The sequence below is a fragment of the Barbus barbus genome (assembly GCF_936440315.1).
Source record: "Barbus barbus genome assembly, chromosome: 29".
In the NCBI taxonomy this organism is placed as follows: Eukaryota; Metazoa; Chordata; class Actinopteri; order Cypriniformes; family Cyprinidae; genus Barbus; species Barbus barbus.
The window spans coordinates 29,042,060-29,067,287 of record NC_136757.1 but is presented as its reverse complement, the minus strand read 5'-3'; the positions used below and the strand labels follow the sequence as shown (position 1 = coordinate 29,067,287).

At 34.6% G+C, this 25,228-nt stretch overlaps 1 protein-coding gene across 3 annotated transcripts in view; it reads right to left on the bottom strand.

Annotated features, from left to right (window-relative positions):
* Positions 1 to 1,439: 1,439 nt before the first annotated feature.
* The window catches only part of LOC306848868 (E3 ubiquitin-protein ligase DTX1-like), a 42,726-nt gene continuing 18,937 nt past the window's right edge, over positions 1,440 to 25,228 (bottom strand). Inside the window, exons 4-10 of one of the 3 annotated variants that reach the window (XM_079383633.1) lie at positions 21,190 to 21,251; positions 20,092 to 20,253; positions 18,816 to 18,877; positions 18,547 to 18,705; positions 12,419 to 12,580; positions 8,311 to 8,400; positions 1,440 to 3,881 (exon numbers count right to left, since the gene is read on the bottom strand). In XM_079383633.1, the coding sequence (XP_079239759.1) occupies positions 3,657 to 3,881; positions 8,311 to 8,400; positions 12,419 to 12,580; positions 18,547 to 18,705; positions 18,816 to 18,877; positions 20,092 to 20,253; positions 21,190 to 21,251 (922 nt within the window). In that variant the 3' untranslated portion in view covers positions 1,440 to 3,656. Of the gene's footprint in view, positions 3,882 to 8,310; positions 8,401 to 11,199; positions 11,776 to 12,418; positions 12,581 to 18,546; positions 18,706 to 18,815; positions 18,878 to 20,091; positions 20,254 to 21,189; positions 21,252 to 25,228 lie in introns of those variants that run through there. The other 2 variants (XM_079383634.1, XM_079383635.1) reach the window with 2 other exon arrangements.

The window sequence follows — 25,228 nt, the reverse complement described above, 5'->3', positions numbered from 1 at the left end:
GTTAAAAACAACGCCATCTGTGAGTCTTAAGAGCCGTTCACACTAAAATGTCATGAAATACACTACTGTTGTTGTTTTGTTTTGTTTTTTTTGGAAGAAATTAATATATTTATTCACTAAGAACACATGAAATTGATCAAAAGTGACAGTATAGACATTTATAATGTTACAAAAGATTTCCGTTTCAAATAAATGCTGTTCGGCTTATGCAAAAAATAACTGTTTTCAACACAGAAATGTTTCTTGAGCAAATCAGCATTTTAGAATGATTTCTGAAGGATCATGTGACTGAAGACTGGAGTAATGATGCTGAAAATACAGCGCTGCATCACAGAAATAAATAACATTTGACTATATATTCACATAGAAAATTAAATTATAATAATATTTCACAATTGTACTGTTTTTCCTGAAATTTTGAGCAAACAAATGCAGGCTTTATATATTACGTGCACAAAAAAAAAGAATCCACAGATACTTCCGAATGGCTGTAAACAGAGAAAAACAATGGTTATGCAAACGAAAAGCTTGGTTTGTTGCTGTAAAATGCTGTCAGTGTGAACGGCCCTTCAGAGACTGTACGATGGCATCACGATCTTTGGCTTCCAGATGACACACAAACAGAGTCACCGCAGAAATAAATCACAGTTCACAGACCCAGAGGGAATCGCTTGCTCTGGGAAACGTCTCTGAACGTCACAAAACGGCATCAGATCCGCAAAGAAAGCAATAACACACACCGCCCAGGCCGTGATGGATAACAGCGCTGCACTCATGTCTCCACGGACGGTATAATGAGTGTGTGTTTCTCACAGCTCTCTGGAAACGCCTTTAACCTTGAGAGGAGTTTGAGTCATGATTTATCTGCTCCGGGCTCAGAAACACTCTGTCACCAAACATAAGGGCTGTGTTCAGAACAGAGCAGAACATACTACTATTTCTACAGTATCTAATATGTTTACATGCACACTGTGTCAATTTTCTGTGCATGACCCAATGCATTTGCTAAAATGTGCAACTGGAGCACACTGTATGAAATACTGTAATTGCACTATGCCAATGTTTCTCAACCTTTTTGACTCTAAGGGACCTCATTGTCCACAACCATATTTAAAAACCATAAAGCCCTAGTTTTGTTTTACAAAATGCATTTTAATTTATGTGAATTCCTGGTTTCTGAAAATGAAAAAGCACCTAAAATAATCATAATAAAAGTTTTAAATAATTACATTTCAGGATAGCAGATGTTTTAGGAGGTCAAAGTTTCCTGCTCCTTTTAATCCATGAATTTTCATGATTTCCTGATATACTGGATAGAAATTAAGAATAAGCATAATTTTTACTCTCAATTTCTACCCGATAAAATATTTTATTGCTTGGCATAGCTAGTAAAATGTTTATTGATTATAAAATTGCCTATAAGGAGGTTTAAGATTTTTAAGTTAAACTAAATGAAAATGAGAAATTCTGTTTTATATAGCTGAAATAAAATCTCTCTCTTTTCCAATTAATAATGTTTAGTTACTTTTGGTTTGAGTTTTAGTCAAAATAAGAAATATCTTCTTTTTTTTTTTTTTCTTTAGCTTATTTAAATGCTTGTTTTGTCGATTTAAAATATAATTTTAAAAAAACCCGGACCCCTGGTTGAGAACCACTGCAAAATGCTCAACTTTATTTCCAGTGTGACAAATGAACTAGAAATGTCAGCCACAATGTTGACTATTTTGATTCATTATTTGATCATTTGCCTGCCTTAAATTCACATTTTAGTGCACAATATTTAATAAAAAATGGGCAACAATCCTATTTATTCAACATCATAACTGGACGCCAATCGCATGCAATTCAAAAGGACAATTATTTAAAACATTCATTATGAAATAACGCCTGCAATTCAAAAATAGTACTGTATACTAGTAAAGTAGTATGCCAGACTTCCAATCCAAACACAGCACAGATAAACCCATCTGCAGCCAGAATGCCACGCTCTCAGATCAATGACATAAAAGAGAAACAAAAGCAAGATAGGATATGAATCATTGCATATTTCAAGAAGACATCCTATTCATCTTATTCATTCTAAAAGTGAAAACGCACACAGGAGGATCCTCACATCTCAGCATTCGCTCTGAGCTCCACTAATTGCTCTGAAGTTCAAAAGTAGCACACGAGCCGGAGAGCTGAATGTTTTGAAGTGCAGATATGTTATGCAGCGCTTGCACAAACATCAAAAACGGCCCTGAAAATCTGCGTACGGATCCATCTACACCGATTTCCCTACAAACGCAACAACTACAGGCTTCCTCCTTTAATCGGTTACATATACGGAGGCCAAACCGATGCTGTTTCAGGCAGAAAACATAAGGAAAGGAAAGTGATGCAGGAAAGTGATGCAGTTTAAAAAAATCAACAAAGAAACAAAACTTCTCCATGTTATCCAATGGAATGCACAGATATTATATGCAGTGGTAGACCGATATAGCAAGAAATTGAATGAACCATCCTGGTATTTGATGATTTTGAGATCATCAGCATCAGCTACTAATCGGCATATTAACAGAGGTGTTTATTTAGCTTACAAACTTCAACATTTTCCAGTAAATAATGGGTAAAATAGTACTGTATATAAGACTTTTGCATTAAGCACAGCAAGCAACACAGAGGTGTGTTGAACGAACTGAGCCAATGATTCAGTAACTCATTCAAAAAGATGGTCGCTAGCTTCATTACTGAATAAATCAGGCGTTTGATCGAATTGAGTGAGCCGATGATTCAGTGACTCATTCAAAAAGATGGTCGCTAGCTTCATTACTGAATAAATCAGGCGTTTGATCGAATTGAGTGAGCCGATGATTCAGTGACTCATTCGTTTAAACAGTCACTTGCTTTCGTTACTGACTGAATCAGCCATTTGAACAAATCCAGTGAGCCAATGATTCAGTGACTCATTTATTAAGACTTTTCTGACTGAATCATCTGCTTGAATATATCGGTTGGATGAATAATTCAACGACTCACTCATTAAGACAGTGATTTGCCGCCGCCTACTAGAGGTTTTACTTTCAAATTCATTTCATTTTTTTAAAACCATTTTATATTCCAACACTCAAAAGAAAACATCTATCAATATTTACGCAATACTGAATCAAATTATTTCTTTCTAAAGCTACTTTTATGTAATGTTTATTCAAAGCTTATTCTCGTATACCACAATAAATAATCTTTTGGGGGAAATTTATCAGCCAAAATTGATGATTAATCTGCAGATTATGTAATTAATTAGATTTAAAAAATGTAATCACTTGACAGCCCCTAGATATGGCATATTATATCTGTAGAGGCATCGCCACTGAAAAACTCATATCGATCAACCACTAATGCGTGTGTATATACAACTACCACATGCACTGGTCTGAGCCCAGATGCATTCTGGGTAGCCTTGAAAAAGAGCGTCGCGAGAGATAGAGAGAGAAAAAGAGCTGAGACAGTGAATGAGGAACAGATTAGAGTCATTTGTTTTGATTTCATCACTCCATCATCCACATCTCCTCGTCTCTCATTCGGGGTCAGCGAGGACCGTTGTTCCCAGAGAGGTCAAAGGTCTCGCTGGCGGTCAGGAACTCCTCAGCTTGAGGTGTGTGTGTGTGGACCGAGCCTCAGTCCTTCAGGTTGTCCTCTCCGACGCCCTGGGCGGCCAATTCTCTCATCACGTTGTCCAGATAGTTGGTGTCGGGGTAGCCGTGGCCTGTGAAGTTGGAGCCGAACTCCGTCTTGTGGTGAATCTCGTTCCACACGACCGTGTCCATCTCTCCCGTAGTGCTGGACGTCCCGATGGTGAAGATCAAACGACGGTCCCACGCCATGATTAGCAACTTCAACACCTGAAATGAGCAATAAAAACAGTGCGCACAAATATTGATTAATATTATATATAATTACGATTGTGATTAATAATCATATAATATTACATATGATTATATGATTAATATATGATTAATAGCCAGATTCTATTAATTTATAAATATTATATTAATAAATATATTCATATTTTATTTCAACATTTTTGTTGATGTGTGAGTGTGTATACGTGTCACGAATCCGGTCCATGAACTTCCGTTCTCTCACCACCAGAGGTCACCCGCTCACCAAATGGACTACACCACTGTTGCACTTCACTACTGGACTACAATTCGCATCATCCATTGCACTGACGACACACAGCTGTTACCAATCTCACATTACTCTAATTACACAGCTGATCACACAATCACACACGCTTTATAAGCCTTGGACTTCCTCTGTCATTGCCGAGTATTGTATAGCGTTTATCACTCTCCTAGCGATAGCTATTCTATGGAGCCCACGTAGTTGTCATAGCCTTGCCTTGCCTTGTGTGTTTTCTTGTGTTTTGATTCTTGCTTGTGTTTCCTGGATTAACCCTTTTGCCTTGCCGTTCGGACTCTGTTTGCACCTCTCTTGGACTATTGCTCGTGTACCTGGATTATCTCTCTGCCTTGCCTTGTTGGATATTGTTCGCCGATCAAGACGCACGCTTGCCCTAGGATTACTCTTGTGTCTTGCCCGTGCCATATCCGTTTGCTGTTGTTTGACCCTGCCTGTGATTTGACTGTTTATTAATAAAAGCTTGAACTTGGATCCACTTGCCTCATGTCTTGTTAGCCCCGTTACAATATGAATATTATATAATTTTTTATTTATATTTTACTTGAATATAAGAGTAACATATAAATTAGTCAATTTTTAATGATACCTTTCAGTATTGAAAGACATATAATGAAGTATAGATCTGAGTTTTTTTAGTATCACTGATATATGTGAAGTGACATACAGCCAAGTATGGTGACCAATACTCGGAATTCGTGCTCTGCATTTAACCCATCCAACGTGCACACACACAGCAGTGAACACACACACACCGTGAACACACACCCGGAGCAGAGGGCAACCATTTATGCTGCGGCGCCCGGGGAGCAGTTGGGGGTTCGGTGCCTTGCTCAAGGGCACCTCAGTCGTGGTATTGAGGGTGGAGAGAGCGCTGGACATTCACTCCCCCCACCTACAATCCCTGCCGGCCCGAGACTCAAACCCGCAACCTTTGGATTACATGTCCGACTCTCTAACCATTAGGCCACAACTTCCCAAAGGTCATATACTGTTATTTATTATATATATATATATATATATATATATAGTGGTCTGAAAGTGTTGGCCCCTTCCTGATTTTTTATTTTTTTGAATGTTTGTCACACTTTAATGTTTCAGATCATCAAACAAATTTAAAAATTTATCAAAGATAACACAAGTAAACACAACATGCAGTTTTTGAATGAAGGTTTTCATTCAAACCCACATGGCCCTGTTTGAAAAAGTGCTTGCCTCCTAAATCTAATAACTGGTTGGGCCACCCTTAGCAGCAACAACTGCAATCAAGCATTTGTAATAACTTGCAATGAGTCTGTTACAGCGCTGTGGAGGAGTTTTGGCCACTCATCTTGGCAGAATTGTTGTAATTCAGACACATTGGAGGGTTTTTGAGCATGAACCGCCTTTTTAAGGTCATGCCACAGCATCTCAATAGGATTCAGGTCAGGACTTTGACTAGGCCACTCCAAAGTCTTCATTTTGTTTTTCTTCAGCCATTCAGAGGTGGATTTGCTGGTGTGTTTTGGATCATTGTCCTGCTGCAGAACCCAAGTTCGCTTCAGCTTGAGATCACGAACAGATGGCTGGACATCGTCTTTCAGGATTTTTTGGTAGACAGCTGAATTCATGGTTCCATTTATCACAGCAAGTCTTCAGGTCCTGAAGCAGCAAAACAGCCCCAGACCATCACACTACCACCACCATATTTTACTGTTGGAATGATGTTCTTTTTCTGAAATGCTGCGTTACTTTTACGCCAGATGTAATGGGACACACACCTTACAAAAAGTTCAACTTTTGTCTCGTCAGTTCGAGTATTTTCCCAAAAGTCTTGGGGATCATCAAGATGTTTTCTGGCAAAACTGAGATGAGCCTTTATGTTCTTTTTGCTCAGCAGCGGTTTTCGTCTTGGAACTCTGCCATGCAGGGCATTTTTGCCCCGTCTCTTTCTTATGGTGGAGTCATGAACACTGACCTTAACTGAGGCAAGTGAGGCCTGCAGTTCTTTAGATGTTGTTGTGGGGTCTTTTGTGACCTCTTGGATGAGTCATCGCTGCGCCCTTGGGGTAATTTGGGGCAAACACTTTTTCACACAGGGCCATGTGGGTTTGGATTTTGTTTTCCCTTCATAAAAAAAACCCTTCATTTAAAAACTGCATGTTGTGTTTACTTGTGTTATCTTTGATTAATATTTAAATTTGTTTGATGATCTGAAACATTAAAGTGTGACAAACATGCAAAAAAAAAAAAATCAGGAAGGGGGCCAACACTTTTTCACACCACTGTATATATATATATATATATATATATATATATATATATATATATATATATTAGAGCTGTCAACGTTAATGCGTTAACGCATGCGATTAATCTCAAACATTTAACGCGTTAATATTTTTTTTTAACGCAAATTAATAGTTTGATAAGGTTTGACCCCAACTTCTTCCCGTCATCGCAGTGCGGAAGATAATCTATCATTGTGTGATGAGGGTAACTTACAGCGAACCACTGTTGCCAGGGTCATGGTTTTCCACACAATTGGGCTATTTTGAAAATGAAGTTGCGGGAAAAATTACAAAACCGTGGGTTTCAAAAATGGGAATTTTCACTGCTCTAGCTCTTTACTTAAAGCCACTTCACTAATTTGTGAAACTCGATTATCTTTTGCTGCACATCAGAAATATATTCTTTGGTTTTTCTCATTGTGATGGATGATTTAGGGAATTTGGGCTTTGTTTTCCCTCCTATTTTTCTGTGAAACAGGAAGCCATGGCTGGATAATTTAATGTTCATAATCACCCTGAAGCGCTCAAAATTGTGAATATGAATGGGAATATACTTCCGAGATATTTTACTCATAAGAACTTCTAGGGGTGCCAATAATTGTGTCCAATGTGTATTTGTGAAAAGCATTTATTTCACAATAATATTTCCCCCCCATTTAAATTCTTATTATCCAATGAAAGGTTAGATTTTTGTGATTTTTAAAAAATAAAAGATCAAAAGGATTAACAATACAGATTAATTTTCACAGCCACCTTTGATCATATTTACCAAGGGTGCCAATATATATATATACATGTATATGTCCCGGTGTACACAACGGGGAGGAACGAGGAACACGAGACGAGGATGTAATTCAAAAGAACAGTCTTTAATAATTCAAAACAAGGCAGGGCAAGACAAGGCAATGTAGACACAGACAGGAACACCAGGGAGTAACGAGTAGACCAGACGACATCTAACTGAACAGACAGAAGTAAAATACACAAGCTAATTACAGACAATAACTAAAACACAGCTGGACAAGAATTAACTGAATCACACTTAACAAGGACAGGAAACAAACCAAATATGGAAGCATGAGGCGGGAACACATGACACACACGACAGAGGACTGACAAATGTATTTATATTCATATATTTATTTATTTGTTTTGATTTGATTTTTTATTATATTTCATATTTCATTTTGTATTTGTGATTTCATTTTTGTTGTAATATTTCAATATTTTTTTAAATATATTTTGTTATATATTATGTTTATTCTCTATTTAAATTTTTGTATTATATATATACCATATTTCATTTTTGTTTTCATTTTAATTAAAGATTTAGCATTTTTATATTATTATTATTATTATTATTATTTTAAATAGGTCTATAATATCATGTCTAAAATTAACTTCTAATTTTGTTTTAGTTTTTTGGTACATCATGTTAAAATGAATGAAAATGAGAAATGTTGCTTTGCCGGCATACTGTAATAGATGGGAAAAAAAAGTTACTTCAGTTAACATTTATTTTATTTTGAATAACAATTTTTTATATATAGTTTTAGTTTTCTATAATAACCCTGGTATATTCAATATTTAATTTAATCCTTCCAACATTTAGATTTTTTGTGCTGAAAATACGCATGTAATGCTTTACGATGCTGTTGAGGTTGGCAACTCACTATGATGTTGGAATTAAATAAATAAACAATAAATAAAAATTTCAGTGTGATATATCAACACTAGATGAACACCTTAACCTGTACAAATAATGAACATTTGTATTTATTGGTATTTAAATAATTTATTAAATTAAACAATTAAATAAATAAAAAATACATGATTTACATCAGATCTCGATTCTCACCTTCCGGCCTTTCTCGTTGTCCGGTAAGTAGCAGTGTCGAGGAAATCCACGTGCGCTGAACTTTTTGCCAGGACTGGGGTGCTCTGTGGTCTGGACAAAACACACACAAAACACACACGGTCACACTTCACACACCGCTCGCTCAATTAGCACACAGCGGAGAGGAAACGCTAACGATGGCCTGAGGCCTGCTGTTATTCAGAGTCGTGAACACGAGATCCGTCCCGCTGATAACATCACAGCTTCACACACGCAGATCAAAGCCAGACGAACAGAACAGCATTACTGCAGTGAATGAAGCTTTAGACTCAATCCCTCTCATCTCATAACACACACACACACACACACACACACACACACACACAGCCAGCGCTGGGAATATTAATGAGCAGATATCATGGGAAAAAGGATTTTCTTGCTCCTTTGAATTAGTTTGATGCAATATGTGACATATCTAAGCATTCAAAACCTCATATTTATTAGCGTCATTATAGCTATCAGTAGATCATTCACATGTAGAAGTCCAAAAAGTACAATAACAAAAAACAGGACTTTTAATTGTCACTGTCAGAAAGACAGTGGAAAATTATCATGTAAAGTTAAACTGCAACTGTTTTTGTGCAAGAATCCTTTCTTAATATGGTTATTATAGTTAACTAAAACTAAAATAATAAAAACATTTTTGTTACTTAAAATGTGACCCTGGAGCACAAAAGCAGTCTTAAGTCGCTGGGGTATATTTGTAGCAATAGCCAAAAATACATTGTATGGGTCAAAATTATAAATTTTTCTTTTATGCCAAAAATCATTAGGATGTTAAGTAAATATCATGATATTTTGTAAATTTCCTACCATAAATATATCAAAACATAATTTTTGATTAGTAATATGCATTGCTAAGAGCTTCATTTGAACAACTTTAAAGAGGATTTTCTCAATATTTAGATTTTTTTGCACCCTCAGATTCCAGATTTTCTAATAGTTGTATCTCAGCCAAATATTGTCCTATCATAACAAACCATACATCAATGGAAAGATTATTTATTCAGCTCTCAGAAGATGTAGAAATCTCAATTTTGAAAAATTGACACTTATGACTGGTTTTGTGGTCCAGGGGGCGTATTACAGAAACATCCTAACTTTAAAATCTTATCTTATCTGTTTGGTAACCATGGTAATTTCAGTTAGGACCACATTTAGGACAAAAGCTATTACAGAACAGCATAAGTGCGTTATCTTATCTTATACAGATAGGAAAGGGGTATTACAGAAACCTCCTAACTTGACAAAAAACCCTAAAAACTGTCTCAACTTTAGGACAACCCCACAGCTGTCCTAACTTCAAAATTATTTGAAAGCTAATGGAAAAAAACACAACTGTGCTGTCCGACAATGGTATTACTTTTATTAATAGTTGAAAATGAAAAACGAAGATGTTTAATGGTAGAAAGACTCTTGGAGGACCCTGAAGATGTGTTATATTTTGATGACAAAACACTTATAAGTAATTACAGACTGCCACACAACATATTAGAGTTAGCACAGGAACTGCAAGCAGCATTATAGAGACCAGCAAAAGCATCACGGAGCATCACTGGCTGTAGTGCAAGTGAATAATGCCTTGTGGTTTTTTTTTCAAAAGGTGATTTTCAAAGTGAAGTAGCTTTTGTTTCCCTCAGCAGCAGCAGCTCGGGCAGTGTTGGTTGCTTGATAAGAGACCTGAGAGTAGATTGATTATGCCATTTAAGATTTCCTAACTAGAGATAAGATACTATTTTGTAAGATAGGATAAGAATCCCAAATCAAGTTAAGATTTGCTTCTGTAATACGAATTTGTGAAAAATCCTGATTTAACATTTCATATCTTAAGTTAAGACCTAAGTTAAGAAACTTTCTGTAATACACCCCCAGGGTCACAAATAACTGAACTAAAATAAAATATGAAAAACTTTCAACTTTATTTCAGCTAGTTTAATTTTTCAGATTTTCATTTAGTTTAACTTGATGTAGTGAAATAACTTAAACTGAAATATAAAAATAATAAAAACTATAGACATATTTCATGACTAACTAAAATGAAAACTGAAAAAAGAAAACTTTCAAAATATTACAAAAAAAGTACATTATCTCAATGATTCTAAAATAAGATTTAACTATATTTCTATATCCATAAATACAAAAATGTATTAAAATTTATATTCTAAACTTAAATATATCTAATAATTGTATATAAAATATAAATAAAAGATTTATATTTATATAATGTATATACTAATATTTAGATTTTAATATTATCACTATTATTATATACAAAAATTATTAATATTTGTATGTCACTAACTACTCACTAAATTACAATTACATTACTAAAAACAAATTACAAAAATAAAAACTATAATCAAAATATTAAAAACTATTAAAATTTGTATCTAAATTATACTACAATAACATTGAACTGTATTTCTATATCAATAAAATACTAAAAGGTATCTCTAAAATCTGCTAAAATTAATATTCTAATCTTATACAATATATATAAATATAAATGTATATAATAATTGTATATATAAATTAAAAATACGTACATAAAATATTAATACTTAGTGCTGTCAAACGATTTATTTACATAATATATGAGTGTGTACTGTCTATATTTATTATTTATATATAAATACAAACACATGCATGTATATATTTAAGAAAAATATGTTATGTTTATATATTAAATATATTTATGTATAATATATAATATAATAATATAAATATATACATGTGTGTGTATATATATACACACACACACACACACACACGTGTAAATATTTTCAAAATATATTCTGTATGTGTGTGTATTTATATATACATAATAAATAAACACAGTACACATACATATAATATGTAAACAACAGCTTTTATTTTGGATGCGATTAATCGTTTGACAGAACTAATACTTATATAATATTTAGATTTTAGTATTCTCAATATAAATAAATATTTGTTTATTTTTGTTGCCCAACTACTCACAAAATTACAAAATTACAATGACATTATTAAAACTCCAAATAACTATAGAACATAGAACAATATTTCTTGCCATGGTGAAGGTGTTAGTGATGGGATATATTTTTTATAAAGTTAATCTTATGATGTTGGAGCCCAGAAAATGAGTGGGTGGCCGATCATGCAAAACTAGTGTGCAAGTACATGAGAGATAATGACCCAGAATGAGCTTCCCCACTGCCCCCATTGAGCAGGAAATTCCCACGCAGCCACTTCCTGTCTCACGTACGGTAAAACACAGTGACCAGAAGCCACAAGCCCACGGGTCATTCTGCAGCAACAGCTTGACATATTAAATATGGGTGCAAAGCCTTTCTGTCTGAAAACTGGGCCGTCTGAAGCGAAGAACAAACGCTCCAGTTCACACACCTCTTCCTACAACCGACCTTTTGTATCCCTCATTAACATCTGTGTAAATAATGATAGTAATATTCAACAACAACATTTAGTATATATTATAGACACATTTTTAACAATGAAAAATAATAATCAAGTAACTATTGCATTGTTTTTTTCTTTTTAGCCTGTTGTTTACAACGCCTCCTAGCTGTATTTGCAAACACACACAATGAAAATGAAATTAAAAAATATTAAATAAAAAAATAAAACCATTTCTTATACACCTTTGTACAGTTAGTACAGGAGTTAAAGTATTTACTTGCATGTAAAAATCTATTCATTTCTGTACAGAGTTATGCTGTTTACTTTAAAATAAAATTAAATAAAAAATATTTTAAATAAAATTAATAAAAACCTTTGTACAGAGTTAAACTATTTAATTGAATTTAAATAAAATTATATTTAAAAAATAATTCCTATGTCACAGGCTACTACTGCATAAATATCAGCATTAAAAATATTAATAATAATAACTAATAAGAATAACTTATACGTTATCTTACAAATATTAAAACTTCAAGGCATAACAGAAAGTTTATATTTACTTATTATTTAGAAATGCATTTCTAATAATCTCTGAAGAAATGTTACAAATTGATTTTTTATTATTATACTTATATTCATTTGGAATAATCAGTTGAATTGAATATACCTGTATCCCAGCGGGAATGTCATAGACGATCCGTATAGTCTTGGTGTCGGGGTATCCAGGAAGAGAATGAGGAATCACGTGGTACTCCATCTTCCCAGGAGGCTGTGTGCCGGTTTTCTCCCCGTAGATGGCCTTACAGGTGGGACACTGAAGACTGCCGTCCTGAGAACAACATCAGCCACATTAAACACAACAACAACACACGAGGAAACTCATTCAGAGACGTGCATCAGAGACATGCAGTACAATAGCACCAATATTTGTGTTTATGTTTCATGCTTTGATGCATTTCATTAAAGATGAGCAAATATGCAGTACTGACACACTGTGTGGATGCAGCTTCACACAAAATCAAACATTTTCAGTTACCAACATCATTATTGAAGTCTATTCACAGGTATATTTGACACCCATGATTAATTTATAATAGAGTGATTTTTTTTTCTGTAGCTCAAACATAACACCATGGTGCTTTCAAGGTCAAACGTCATGGGTTCAATTCCAAATGCAAGAATTAATAAAAAAAAAAAATTGGCACTTTCAAAAATTGAAAGTCACTCTGGATAAAAGCATCTGCCAAATGAATAAATGTAAATGTGTTGAGGTCAACTTGACTTACGTTCAACATTCAAACTGACTGAAACACAGACTATTTATTTCTTCTTGAAATTTGCTGCATATTTCTCATTTAGGGTCATGAATATGCATGCAAAGTTTCGACACATAAAATATTAAATAGCCTTTAGTCTAAATACATGAAAACTTATGAAATTTAAAACTTGACGTTTACTCGAAATTGAAGCCTCATCTTCTGAATCATAGAGAATTCACTGCTTTTTTTTATCAAAAAGTACGACAAAGGCTGTTTTTGGTTGTTGTTTTTTTCATCTAAATTACTAGATTGTTGCAGCACTGAAAATAAGCAGGTTCATTAGTTAACATTAGTAAACATTAACTAAGAATGAACAATACTTCTATAGCATTTATTAATCTTAATTTCAGCATTTACTAATGCATTATTAAAATCACAAGTCGTGTTTGTTAACATTAGTTAATGCACTGTGAACTAACATGAATAAACAATGAACAACTGTATTTTCATTAACTAACATTAACAAAGATGAATATATAGTGTAATAAATGCATTGTTCATTGTTTGTTCATGCTAGTTAATACATTAATGTTAAAAAAGTGTTACCAATAAGTGTGAGAAATACATTTCATGGCCCAAGCAAAACTGCAAATGGCAAAATTGCACGGCAAACTGTTCACAAACAATGATTTCTAGAGCTGTTTCTGAGGCCAAAAATCACGAGTATCCCGTGTTGATTTTCACCCTTGTTCTAAATGCACAGAGATTTCTCCAGATTCTCAGAATCTTTTTGTGTACTATAATGTCTGATTCTTTTAACAAGTCGTTCTTTTGATCCGGTTCTCAGGAAGTAACCGGTCAAGCCAGATTACAAATCAAACTAAATCAAACAGACACAGCTGAAGTAGCACATTCAACTCAAAAAGAACCAAATGAGCCAGTTCAAACAACTGTTGAAGTTTGCCAAGAAACAAATAAGTTCAGAAATTGATAATAATAATAATAATAATATGTTTAATTTATATAGCGCCTTTCCCAGGCTCAAGGACGCTCTACAAGGTACACCAATACAACAAATACTCATTACAAAGAAACAATTACAGTGGACATTTGCCCGATACAGTAACAAAATAATGCAGTTGCATTTAACACAGAAAATGTAGTAAGGACATAGAAATAGAAAACAAATGGGCCAAATACACAATGCAATTTAGTGATAGTGTTGATTAAACAAGTATGTTTTAAGCTTTGATTTAAATTCACTGTAAGAGGTGACTGTTCTGAGTGTCAGGGGAAGCGCATTCCAAAGTTTGGGTGCCATGACAAAAAAGGATCTGCCGCCCATTGAAGATAGGCGGAACCTAGGCACACAAAGAAGTTCTGAACTAGAAGACCGGAGTGAGCAAGAAGGAATATAAGAAGAGAGTAGGTCGAAAAGATAGGAAGGAGCAAAACCTTTGAGTGCATTAAAGGTGAGCAGAAGAATTTTGTATTGCACACGAATAGATACAGGCAACTAGTGAAGATTAAATAGAATAGATTAAATATATAATAGACGACCTTTACTAGAGCAGTTTCCGTACTGTGCTGTGAGCGAAAACCAGACTGAAAAATATCAAAGAGATTGTTGTGGGCTAGAAATGACTGCAGCTGAGAGGCAACAGTCTTTTCCATTCTTTTTTCTTTTTTGCAATGGACCACCACACAGGGACTACGAGCAGCCAGTGGCCCATTGGTTGGTCTCCTGTATTGGCAGCGTAAACTACCCGATCACAATGCGCTATAGAAGGAGCGATGAAGTATTATGCTCCGCCTATATAAAGATCGCTTCACCCCAACTTCTTTCTCGGCGGCTTTTCCCACGTTTTCACAGCAGCTTTATAAAGAGCAGGCTTGCTCTGCAGTGAGTGATGCGGCCCAAAGAGCCAGGCAGGAGGAGGAGAGGAGAGCAGTTGCAGGCATCTAACCTATCCTAATGTGTGCACGTGCCATGAAAGTAAAAGTGAAAATGACGTGACATACAGCCAAGTATGGTGACCCATACTTGGAATTCGTGCTCTGCATTTAACCCATCCAAAGTGCACACACACAGCAGTGAACACACACACACCGTGAACACACACCCGGAGCAGTGGGCAGCCATTTATGCTGCAGCGCCCGGGGAGCAGTTGGGGGTTCGGTGCCTTGTTCAAGGACACCTCAGTCGTGGTATTGAGGGTGGAGAGAGCGCTGGACATTCACTCCCCCCACCTACAATTCCTGCCGGACCTGAGACTCGAACCCACAATCTTTAGATTACATGTCCGACTCTCTAACCACTAGGCCACAACTTCCCAAAGTTCATATATATATATAAAAATAACAGTATATGACCTTTGGGAAGTCGTGGGCTAGTGGTTAGAGAGTCGGACATGTAATCCAAAGGTTGCGGGTTTGAGTCTATATATATATATATAGACTCAAACCCGTCTATATATATATATAGACTTCCCAAAAGTTGGCCCAACTTTTTTTTTTTTTATCTTTTTTTTTTTTTACAATGCACCAGTCAAACGTTTTTGAACAGTAATGTGTATATCATATATATGTGTGTGTGTGTGTGTGTGTGTGTGTGTGTGTGTATGCGTGTGTGCGTGTGTGTGTGTGGTGGGCCGCCTAAACTAAAAAATACCATGGCCCATTTTTTTGTCCCAGTCCAGCCCTGGGTGTGAGATTGGGGCAGAAATAACAGGGGTGCAGTGTTTCAGGAGAAAAGTTGGGGCAGGTTCTAGCCGGCTTGAAGAGGAATTCGATGTATTATATCAGCAATTAGAAATGGATTTGTCAAGGTAAACAAAATCAATGATTGGGTAGACTGAGTTTGCTCACAACTAGAAATATTGGCCCATTTTTCCACAGAGTCTTCAAATCTCGAAGTTTCTGTGGGTCTCTTCTATGAACTCTAATCTTTAGTTCTTATTTTCTATTGGATTCAAGTCAGGTGATTGGCTGGCCATTCTAGCAGCTTTATTTTCTTTCTCTAAAACCAATCGAGAGTTTCCTTGGCTGTGTTTGGGATCATTGTCACCCTTGTTTCATCTGCCCCGCGACCTCCCCTTGCTGGGGGGCATCGGAATACGACGATAGCCAGAGATATTGTCAAAAACATAAATTATTGGCAATATTAAGAGGATTTGGCATTTCCAATTAATGTAGGCCTGCTACATTCTTATTTTTATTAGGCCTATTATTAATATGAAGTTACTTTTATTATTAAATTAAAAGTACAATTAATTTGCCCCGCAATAATAATGCTACGGCATAACTGACGTGCTGCGAGGATAAGATTAGGCTATTTACTCCTCAATTAAAATGTTTTTTAAAAAGGTCTTTTAAAACAGGTCTATTAGGCTATAGGCTACGGCTACTACAATATAATTAAAATATTAACACTGCAGTCATCAATAAAAATCAATGAAATAAAAAGCTTTTATTTCAAGCACCGACTTACAAAAACAACCTGTTTAACACAAAATATGTTTCTTCTCAATTTTGATTATTTTTTTTCCCACTATGTGCAGGCCACAAAAGAAATATAAAAGAAATAAATGAAAACAGTTATAGACTATACCGTTATCAGCATGTTGAAGTAGATTCATCTCTCGTCGTCTCTGAGAGAATATGCGGCGTCAGATGCCGAAAGCTCCGTCATTATTCCGTTTTTACTTTCACTTTCTGCTTATGGTGAATTGACTGAGATTAAGCCGTTCACCGGCATAAATCTTGTGCAAAGTTTGCACATGTGCAAACGCGTGCTTGTGTGATATACACTGGCTCGCCTTCATGGTTTAAAACAGAAATATTTCCAACATTGCGACGTTAACAATTGCCCTGCCCCCCGTATTGAAAACGTACCAAACCGTGACACTAATGTGTCGTATCGAACCAAACCGTGAATTTTGTGAACCGTTACACCCCTAATATATATATATACTGTATATATAGAAAAATACCTTTTCAATCATAAGAAAACCTTAAGATATAACGTTGTAGAACACTTGTTTAAAATGCCTAATTATAAGCTTGTTCAGAAATCATGACAAAAACTTGATTATTAAAAATAACGTCTTTCTCGTTAAACCTCATATAAACAAATATTTGAATATCTGTTGTTTTATGAGCCCAAATATTTGAATACAATATTTTTTTTTAAATGCCCATCCCTAGTCAGAAAGCTTTTGGATTCCATCAAAAACATCTTAATTTGTGTTCCGAAGATGAAGGTCTTACAGGTTTGGAATGATATAAGGGAGAGTAATTAATGACAGAATGTTTATTTTTGGGTGAGCTATCCCTTTAAGGAACCAATGAACCATTTTTCTGAACCGGTTCATTGAACCAAAATGTCCAAAAGAACCGGTTTGCCGAATTGAATCGGACTTTGCATCATTATTATGTAGTGTAGATGAAGAGATATTCAGTCTTCACAATTTTACGTTGAGGGACATTATTAAGAAATCATTCCACAATTAGTAGACGCACAGGCCCGGGGTGCTGATTCACAGTAGAAAATTATAGTAAAGAGACAGAACAACAACAACAAAATAAAGACAGCAACAACAACAGACGCTCACATTGACAAGCGCTTGCATGAGAGGGTTATGAGATTGCAGCAACTTTAGCTTAAAAGAGTACAAAGACATTTTGTATCTGTCATAACTTCTAAAAATGAATACAGCAGACACTGGACAAAGATGAAGCTTTCTAGAGCGCATTTGTCAACCACCTGCGTCTGCGCACGCTATCAAATGGAGTATACCTTGAAAGGCTAGCATAAATGTACAAAACCAAAGTATACTTTGGGCTTAAGACACTCTATTTATACCCAATCGAGTTACTGACCTGTTGCCAATTAACCTTATTAGCTGCAAAGTGTTCCTCCAGCTGTTTCTTTGCTTTACTTTTCTAGCCTTTTGTTGCCCCGTCCCAACTTTTTTGAGAAGAGCCATCAAATTCAAAACTTTTTCCTTAAAATGGTACATGTCCTCAGTTTATATATTTGATATGTGATATATGAGATGTGCAAATAATCGCATTGTGTTTTTATTTACATTTTATAATGGGAGAGTATTTTTATATTTTCTATGGTTTTAGTTTAACTATAGTAACCCTGTAGAGGTTTTCTTCAGTGTTTTCTGTGTCGTTGATTTTTGACAAAATGCATGGAAACCAATGTGGGTCAACTTAACTCGCAACACAAAAGTTGTACCCAGTTTTTTTTTTAATTGGATTGTTTAAAATCCTATTATTTTTCTTCTAAGAGGAAAAAAAAATCTTTAAAACAGACCATAACATGAGTCTTGAGATTGTTATGTGATTAAATGTTCTATTAAGTCTTTTGTAATGCTTCTTTCTGGCCGCAAACAAAATAAAATTGTGATAAATCTTGAAACTGGTTGGTTTGGTTAATTACTATAAATAAAATGAAGAAAATCCCCCCTATTGTACAATAAAACAGACTGATATGACCATGTCCTTCATGTGCCTGTGTTCTGACCTTATTGCCGTTGTTGTACATGGCAACCAGACACAGAAGATGGTACATGTGTCCGCACTTTCCCAGTTTGCCAACCAGCTCGGGCTTGATGCCTTTGTGGCTCAGCACTCCCTCGTATCCGGACGCGGTGGCCAGTCGCTCCATGCAGATGGTGCAGTCCTGACGGATATCAACAGTGAGTAACACTGACAGACATCTGCTGCCTCACTCATTAGCTCTGCTAGTAAACAACACAACGCTCGGCTGACCACATGACCATCATCAATCACCTCATCGGGAGCCGTCTTGATCTTCTCTGTGTAGCGCCGAACCACGTCCTCTGAGCTTTTACCTGAAATACGAGACAAAACGAACGCTGATTTAGATCCGAATCAGACAGTGAGCTTTAGTCATGCGTTCATGTGCCACTTAATTTTAATATTTGAACTCTTCTTAAACCTTTCTTAATTTATGCCTTTTTGTTAAAATCATTCCTACTTGGCTTACTTGCATGCTAAAAATAATTTAACCATTTCTATATACACATTTTTATAGAGTTCAGCTGGTCACTTGAATGGTAAAAAAAAAAGAAAAAAAAATTAAATATACAAAAAGAACATTTATTTGAAAGTTTAAATAAAAATAAAATATACAAAAAATAAAATGAATTAATATACAAAAATAAAATAAAATACAAAACAAAAAATATTTCTGTATACCTTTGTACAGAGTTAAGCAGTTTACTTGAATAAAAATAAAATAAAGTAAAATATATAAAAATAAAAAATACAATACAATATGCAAAAATATTAAATTTGACAAAAAACATTTCTATACACCTTTGTGAACAGATAAGCTGTTTACTTGAATGGAAATAAAATAAAATACAAAATAAAATAATTTCTATACACCTCATAGAATTAGTCTGTTTACTCAAAATAAATAAAAATTAAATATATTAAAATAAAATAAAAATTTGAGCAAGAATAGACTAAAAGAATACAATGAATATAATGAGAGCAATATAAATATATGCCCCTGGTTACTAAAAACCTAATAAATATAAGATTGCAGACAGAAGCTGGTGTGTTTATTAGGCTCCATATGACTGGAAAGCCACATAAGACAAATCCCAGATTTTAAAGCTCTTTATTTTCTACACCACTTGCATTAATGCTTTATTTGTAAATCCTTTTTACATTGAATGACGTTAACGAGAGGATCTGTCAAATTTAGCTGACAAATGTAGTCTTGAGAACACAGAGTGTCAGTGTTTATATCTCAAAGCGGCTTTACTCTGGTGACCTTTAGCGCATGAACACACACCTGCTGTCTGGACTTTCAATACACTATTGATTCCTGCCACTTGATTTGTGCAGGAAGGGAGGCACAAAAACAAATCTATAAGCACGACGTTAAGCAGATCTATGGTAACACGGTCCAGGTGCTGTAATGTAAGAGGAACCGTGTCACTTTCCGTTGTCACTCGATTCACACAAAGTCTGCTCTGCTCAGATCAGCAAAAAAAGAGAGAATCAATTGCTAGACAAACACACACATGCTCACCTTTGCGGAGGTGCTTTTTCTTGGTCTTGCGTCGGATGCTGTTGATCCCCGGCACGGGTTTCAGGTCGCTCTTGCTGATCGCCGGTGGATGCAGAATCGGTTTAGGAGCCCGAGTCAAACACACGGGGAGCCCGGCAGCACACATGAGGATGCCAGTCATTCCTGACACAAATACACAAATATATATTTCAGCTGTAGATCATGGCACTATAAGGCCAAGGTCATGGGTTCGATTCCCGGGAAATGCATGAGCTGATAAACTGTATACCTTGAATGCAATGCAAGTCGCTTTGGATAAAAAGCATCTGTCAATTGCATTAATGTAATAGCATAAATGTTTCTTAATTAATGTCTTTTTGTTCAAATCTTTCATTGATACTTCATACATGTTTAACAAAATAATTGCTACATATTTATACACAGTTAAGCTGTTTACTTGCATGTTAAAGTAAAACAAAATAAAACCATTTCTGTACTCCTATACATACAGAGCTTACTGTTAAAATAGAACAAAAAATTCTATACACTTTTGTACAGAGTTAAACTGTTTACTTGCGAAATAAAATGTATGTTAATTCTTAAAGGGATAGTTCACCCAAAAATGAAAATTGTGTCATCATTTACTCACCCTCAAGTAGTTCCAAACCTGTTTGAATGTGTTTGTTCTGCTGAACACAAAGGAAGATATGTTGAGGAAAGATTGTATCCAGGCTGTTTTGGGGCACCATTGACTTCCACAGTAGGAAAAAAAAATACTATGGACGTCAATCGTGCCCCAGAACTGTTTCCCACACTCTTCAGAATATCTTCCTTTGTGTTCAGCAGAACAAACACATTCATACAGGTTTGGAAATACTTGAGGGTGAGTAAATAATGACACAATTTTCATTTTTAGGTGAACTATCCCTTTAATTCTTAATTATTAACTTAACTTTTTGTTAAAAACTTTAATTATTACCTGTAGTTTACTTGTATATTAAAATAAAATAAAACATTTCTATAAACTTTTGAAGAGAATTAAGCTGTAAACTAAATAAATGTAGTTTCTGTCATGCCGATAAAGTTCTTTACACTGAATTTGATTCTGTGGTGTAGTACCTGCTAATGCAGGATGGACCGGTCCTGACCCAGTGAGATTCTTTACAGGAAGTGCAGGAACCCTAAAGATGACAGGAACCAGACAATGATCCATATGAACTGAATCATTTACATCTTATAATCTGTAAGAGACCATCCAAGCCTCTGACGGTGAGAAATAAATGTCCCAAAACAGTTCATCGAGACTAAAACTCACAACCTTCCTCATCTGCTAATGCCAGAGGAATCGTCCAATCAAATGAAGCTCTTATTGGACCAATCAGCATCCAGTGACAAACACTAAAGCCTGATCACACAAGCTGAAGTTGCATCAGCGAGTGTCATTAAAGCTTATCAGATCACATGAGGAACAAAAGCTAATTAATAAAGGATAGAAAATGAGACTCTTCATCCCTGAGGAGAGAAGATCAGCTTCTCCAGCATGTGAGCGTGCATTAATCTCACGTCTGGAGAGTCACATCGTTCACTTAAAAGCCCTGTTTAATTCAAACCTGAGAGCTTCAGCTACAGATCCTATCAGTGTGAACAAGAGAAATTAAACCAGATAATAATAGATGCTGCATTGTAATACATGATTAGAAAGTGAAACTTTTTTTTTTTAATTATTGGCAAAAGAAAATAAGGATGTGGTGTTATTTATTATAGTATTATAATTAATTGAAACTAAAACCATAAAAAAAACACCTATTGTTACTTGAAATAATCTTTCAATCTTAACTGAAAAAAACAACTACAAAAAAAAACATACAATATAAAAGCTAATCGCCAAGGCAACATTTGTCATTTTTATAGTTTATACTGTATAAAATAACTAAAACTGAAATAAAAATTAATAAAAAAAAAACTGTTAAATAAAGTTATAAAAATAACAAATAAACAACAACAAAATGAGAAAAATATTACATAAAATTAAAATGAAAAAAAAAAAAAAAACAACAAAAACAACATATTAATAAAAACTATAATGGTATGTCAATGATACTAAAATAGCACCAATAAGAGGATGTTGTTAGTTGCCAAGGTGTTGTTATGTGGTTGCTAGGTGCATTAGTATGCATTAGTAAACAAAAATGTATAAGAAATAAATAATGAATTAAACAAATAATAAGAACAAATAAATAGATAGAAAGAATCAAGGAAAAAAATAATAAAAAATATATCATACAAAATAACAATATAAAAAATTCTGAAATAATAATAAAGCAAAAAAAAGTAAATATAAAAAATACAATAAATATTCATAATTAATAAATAATAAATCCAAACAATCAAATAGACATAATGCTACAATAAAATAAAATAAAAATATTTGTAAATAAAGAAATCAAATAATAATATTTCTTTAAATTAAAAATAATGTACGAAATAATTTCTATACAACTTTGCACAGTTAATCTGTTTACGTGCATGTTATAATGAAACAAAATAAAAGCATTTCCATACATCTTGACACAGAGTTAAGCTGTTTTGCATGGAGTTAAACAGAGCGTTTCGCATCGATACGGATCAGGAAACGGTTGTGCTTGGCTCGTATCATGTTTATCTCATATTTCTCATGCAGCGAGTCAAAGCCCTGCTGCTGATGGAGCCACGAAAGCGAAATCCTACCGTCTGTCCTCGTCTGAGTCTCCATCCGTCTCCATCATCTCTCCTGATCTCAATAAACACCAAACACACACAACACAAACTTCCTCTTCTGATCACACACACACCAGCTGTGACAGGAAGTCAAACAGGAAGTCAGAGTCAGTTTTAGAGGAGATTTGAACTCTGTTTTCAGTGACTTCAGACTCATGTTTACATGTGTTTACTGAATGAAACGAGCCAAAAACAAGATACTACTGAATCTGCGTCACATCTGTACCATGGTACAGAAACACATCACATGGTAATATATCATGATTCTGTCCGGCATGTTTGTAAATGATTATCACAGAGATATATCTGAATTACACCATTTAACTCATGAATCATATAGAAATCTATAGTCACAATTAAAGGGATGTCATGATAGCAATAAACTACAAATCCAAATTTAATCATACGGTTCAAAAACAATTAATAAAATAATTCTAGTCAACTGACCAATGGATTATGATGAATAATGAAGATGTTTGAAATGTACATCTGATTTATAGAAATAAAATAAAATAAAATAAAGATTTTGCTTAATTGGCCTACAGGTTGAATAAATAAAATTAATAAATATGTTATGTAATGTACATCTGATTTATAGAATTATGACATAATTCAATGTATTGTAAAAAAGAATTAATAAAAAAAATTAAATTAAATTATTCTGCTCAATTGGCCTATAGGTTATGATCAATAATGAAGATGTTTGAAATGTACATCTGATTTATAGACTTATGACAACATTCAGTGAATTGTAAAATTAAAATAAAATAATGATTCTGCTTAATTGGCCTATAGGTTATAATGAATAATAAAGATGTTTGCAATTTTCTCAATTCAATAAATTATAATAATTTTAAAACAAATAAAATGACAGATTACGTAATTTTTAAGGTATTTTTCTCTTCAAAAAAAAATTACTCTATACATCTAAATTAGCAACATAAAATAAATGCACAGATCAGTGACAAAAGTAATAGTAATTTAACCTCAAAACTGTTCAGATGGATTAAATCTCACAAATGTTAATGTTCAGATGAAAAGTGAAGGTTAATAAGAGCATAACTATTGAATAAATGAGTTCCAGTGAGATTTACCTATGGAGTGAGATTAAAGTATGGGATTATGGTGTAAACTGCAGATACTGTACCACGGTAAGTGTGTGTAACCGGTCTGTCTCTGTCTGTGTGGGGCATCAGAATCTGTCAGACTCTGCCATCTAGTGGTGGTGCTAAAATCACATGTGCTCAGACTTAGTAGAGCAATACAAGCCCCTTCTGTATTGACACAGAAATGTGTTTAAAAACAGAAAAATATATATTTTTTTCTTCTGATACTCCTACGGATATAGGATATAAATTGTCTGTAACTGCTGTAGAGATGCATGTGCAATAAAGATCTGCTTTATCAATGCATGAGTGAACTATTAAATTGGAATTAAATTGAATCACAATTCAAATCAAAATATAAAATAAATAAAACAAAATAAAATATAAAATAAAAAATACAATACGATCTAAAATAAAAAAATAAAATAAAATAAAAAAGGAAATAAATAGCCCATGGCCCAGTAAAAATGGTCAAAACTGTTTTATACAGATATTTAAACTTGTTAACCAGCCAATAGCTGAAACTCACTATATAAACGGTAGGGAATAAAACAAAATTATTCAGATCTTCACTGAAGCTGTTCGTACTTTCTAGTTTGTTCACGTCATAATTCATGTCATAGCACTGCTGTTTTGTGCATGTGTGATGCTTGTTTATACCACGCTATCTGCTGGAGTGTGTGTGTGTGTGTGTGTGTGTGTGTTAACCACACTCTTCCTGTGTGTGTGAACCGCTCGCCTGGGAACAAAGCGAACACATCTGTCTTCACAATCTCTCTTTTTCTGTCTCTGTTCATCTCTGCTCTGCTCTCTGTGTTTCTGCTGAAGTGTGTTTGTTGTTTCAGAAAACATCTCCACTTCACATTTACTAGTATTTACATCCCTTCATTAAGTGCTTTACTGTGTGTCTGTGTGTGTGTGTGTGTGTGTGTGTGTGTGTGTGTGTGTGTGTGTGTGTGTGTGTGTGTGTGTGTGTGTGTGTGTGTGTGTCTGCTGAGGCTCCGTTTTGCCTTGATCCATTATTCATCTTTTCCCCTGTGTATCACAGGCTGGACGGCAAACAATTCACACACACACACACACACATACGCACTCGCATGCAGTTAAACTTGACCAGAGACACTCTCAAACAATGATTTTAACACACTCACAGGAAAGGACAAGATTTATAGATGCATTATACCATCACCGTGTGTGTGTGTGTGTGTGTGTGTGTGTGTGTGTGTGTGTGTGTGTGTGTGTGAGTGAGTGAGTGTTTGTGTATGTGTTTGACTGATTCAGTGTCACAGCACAAA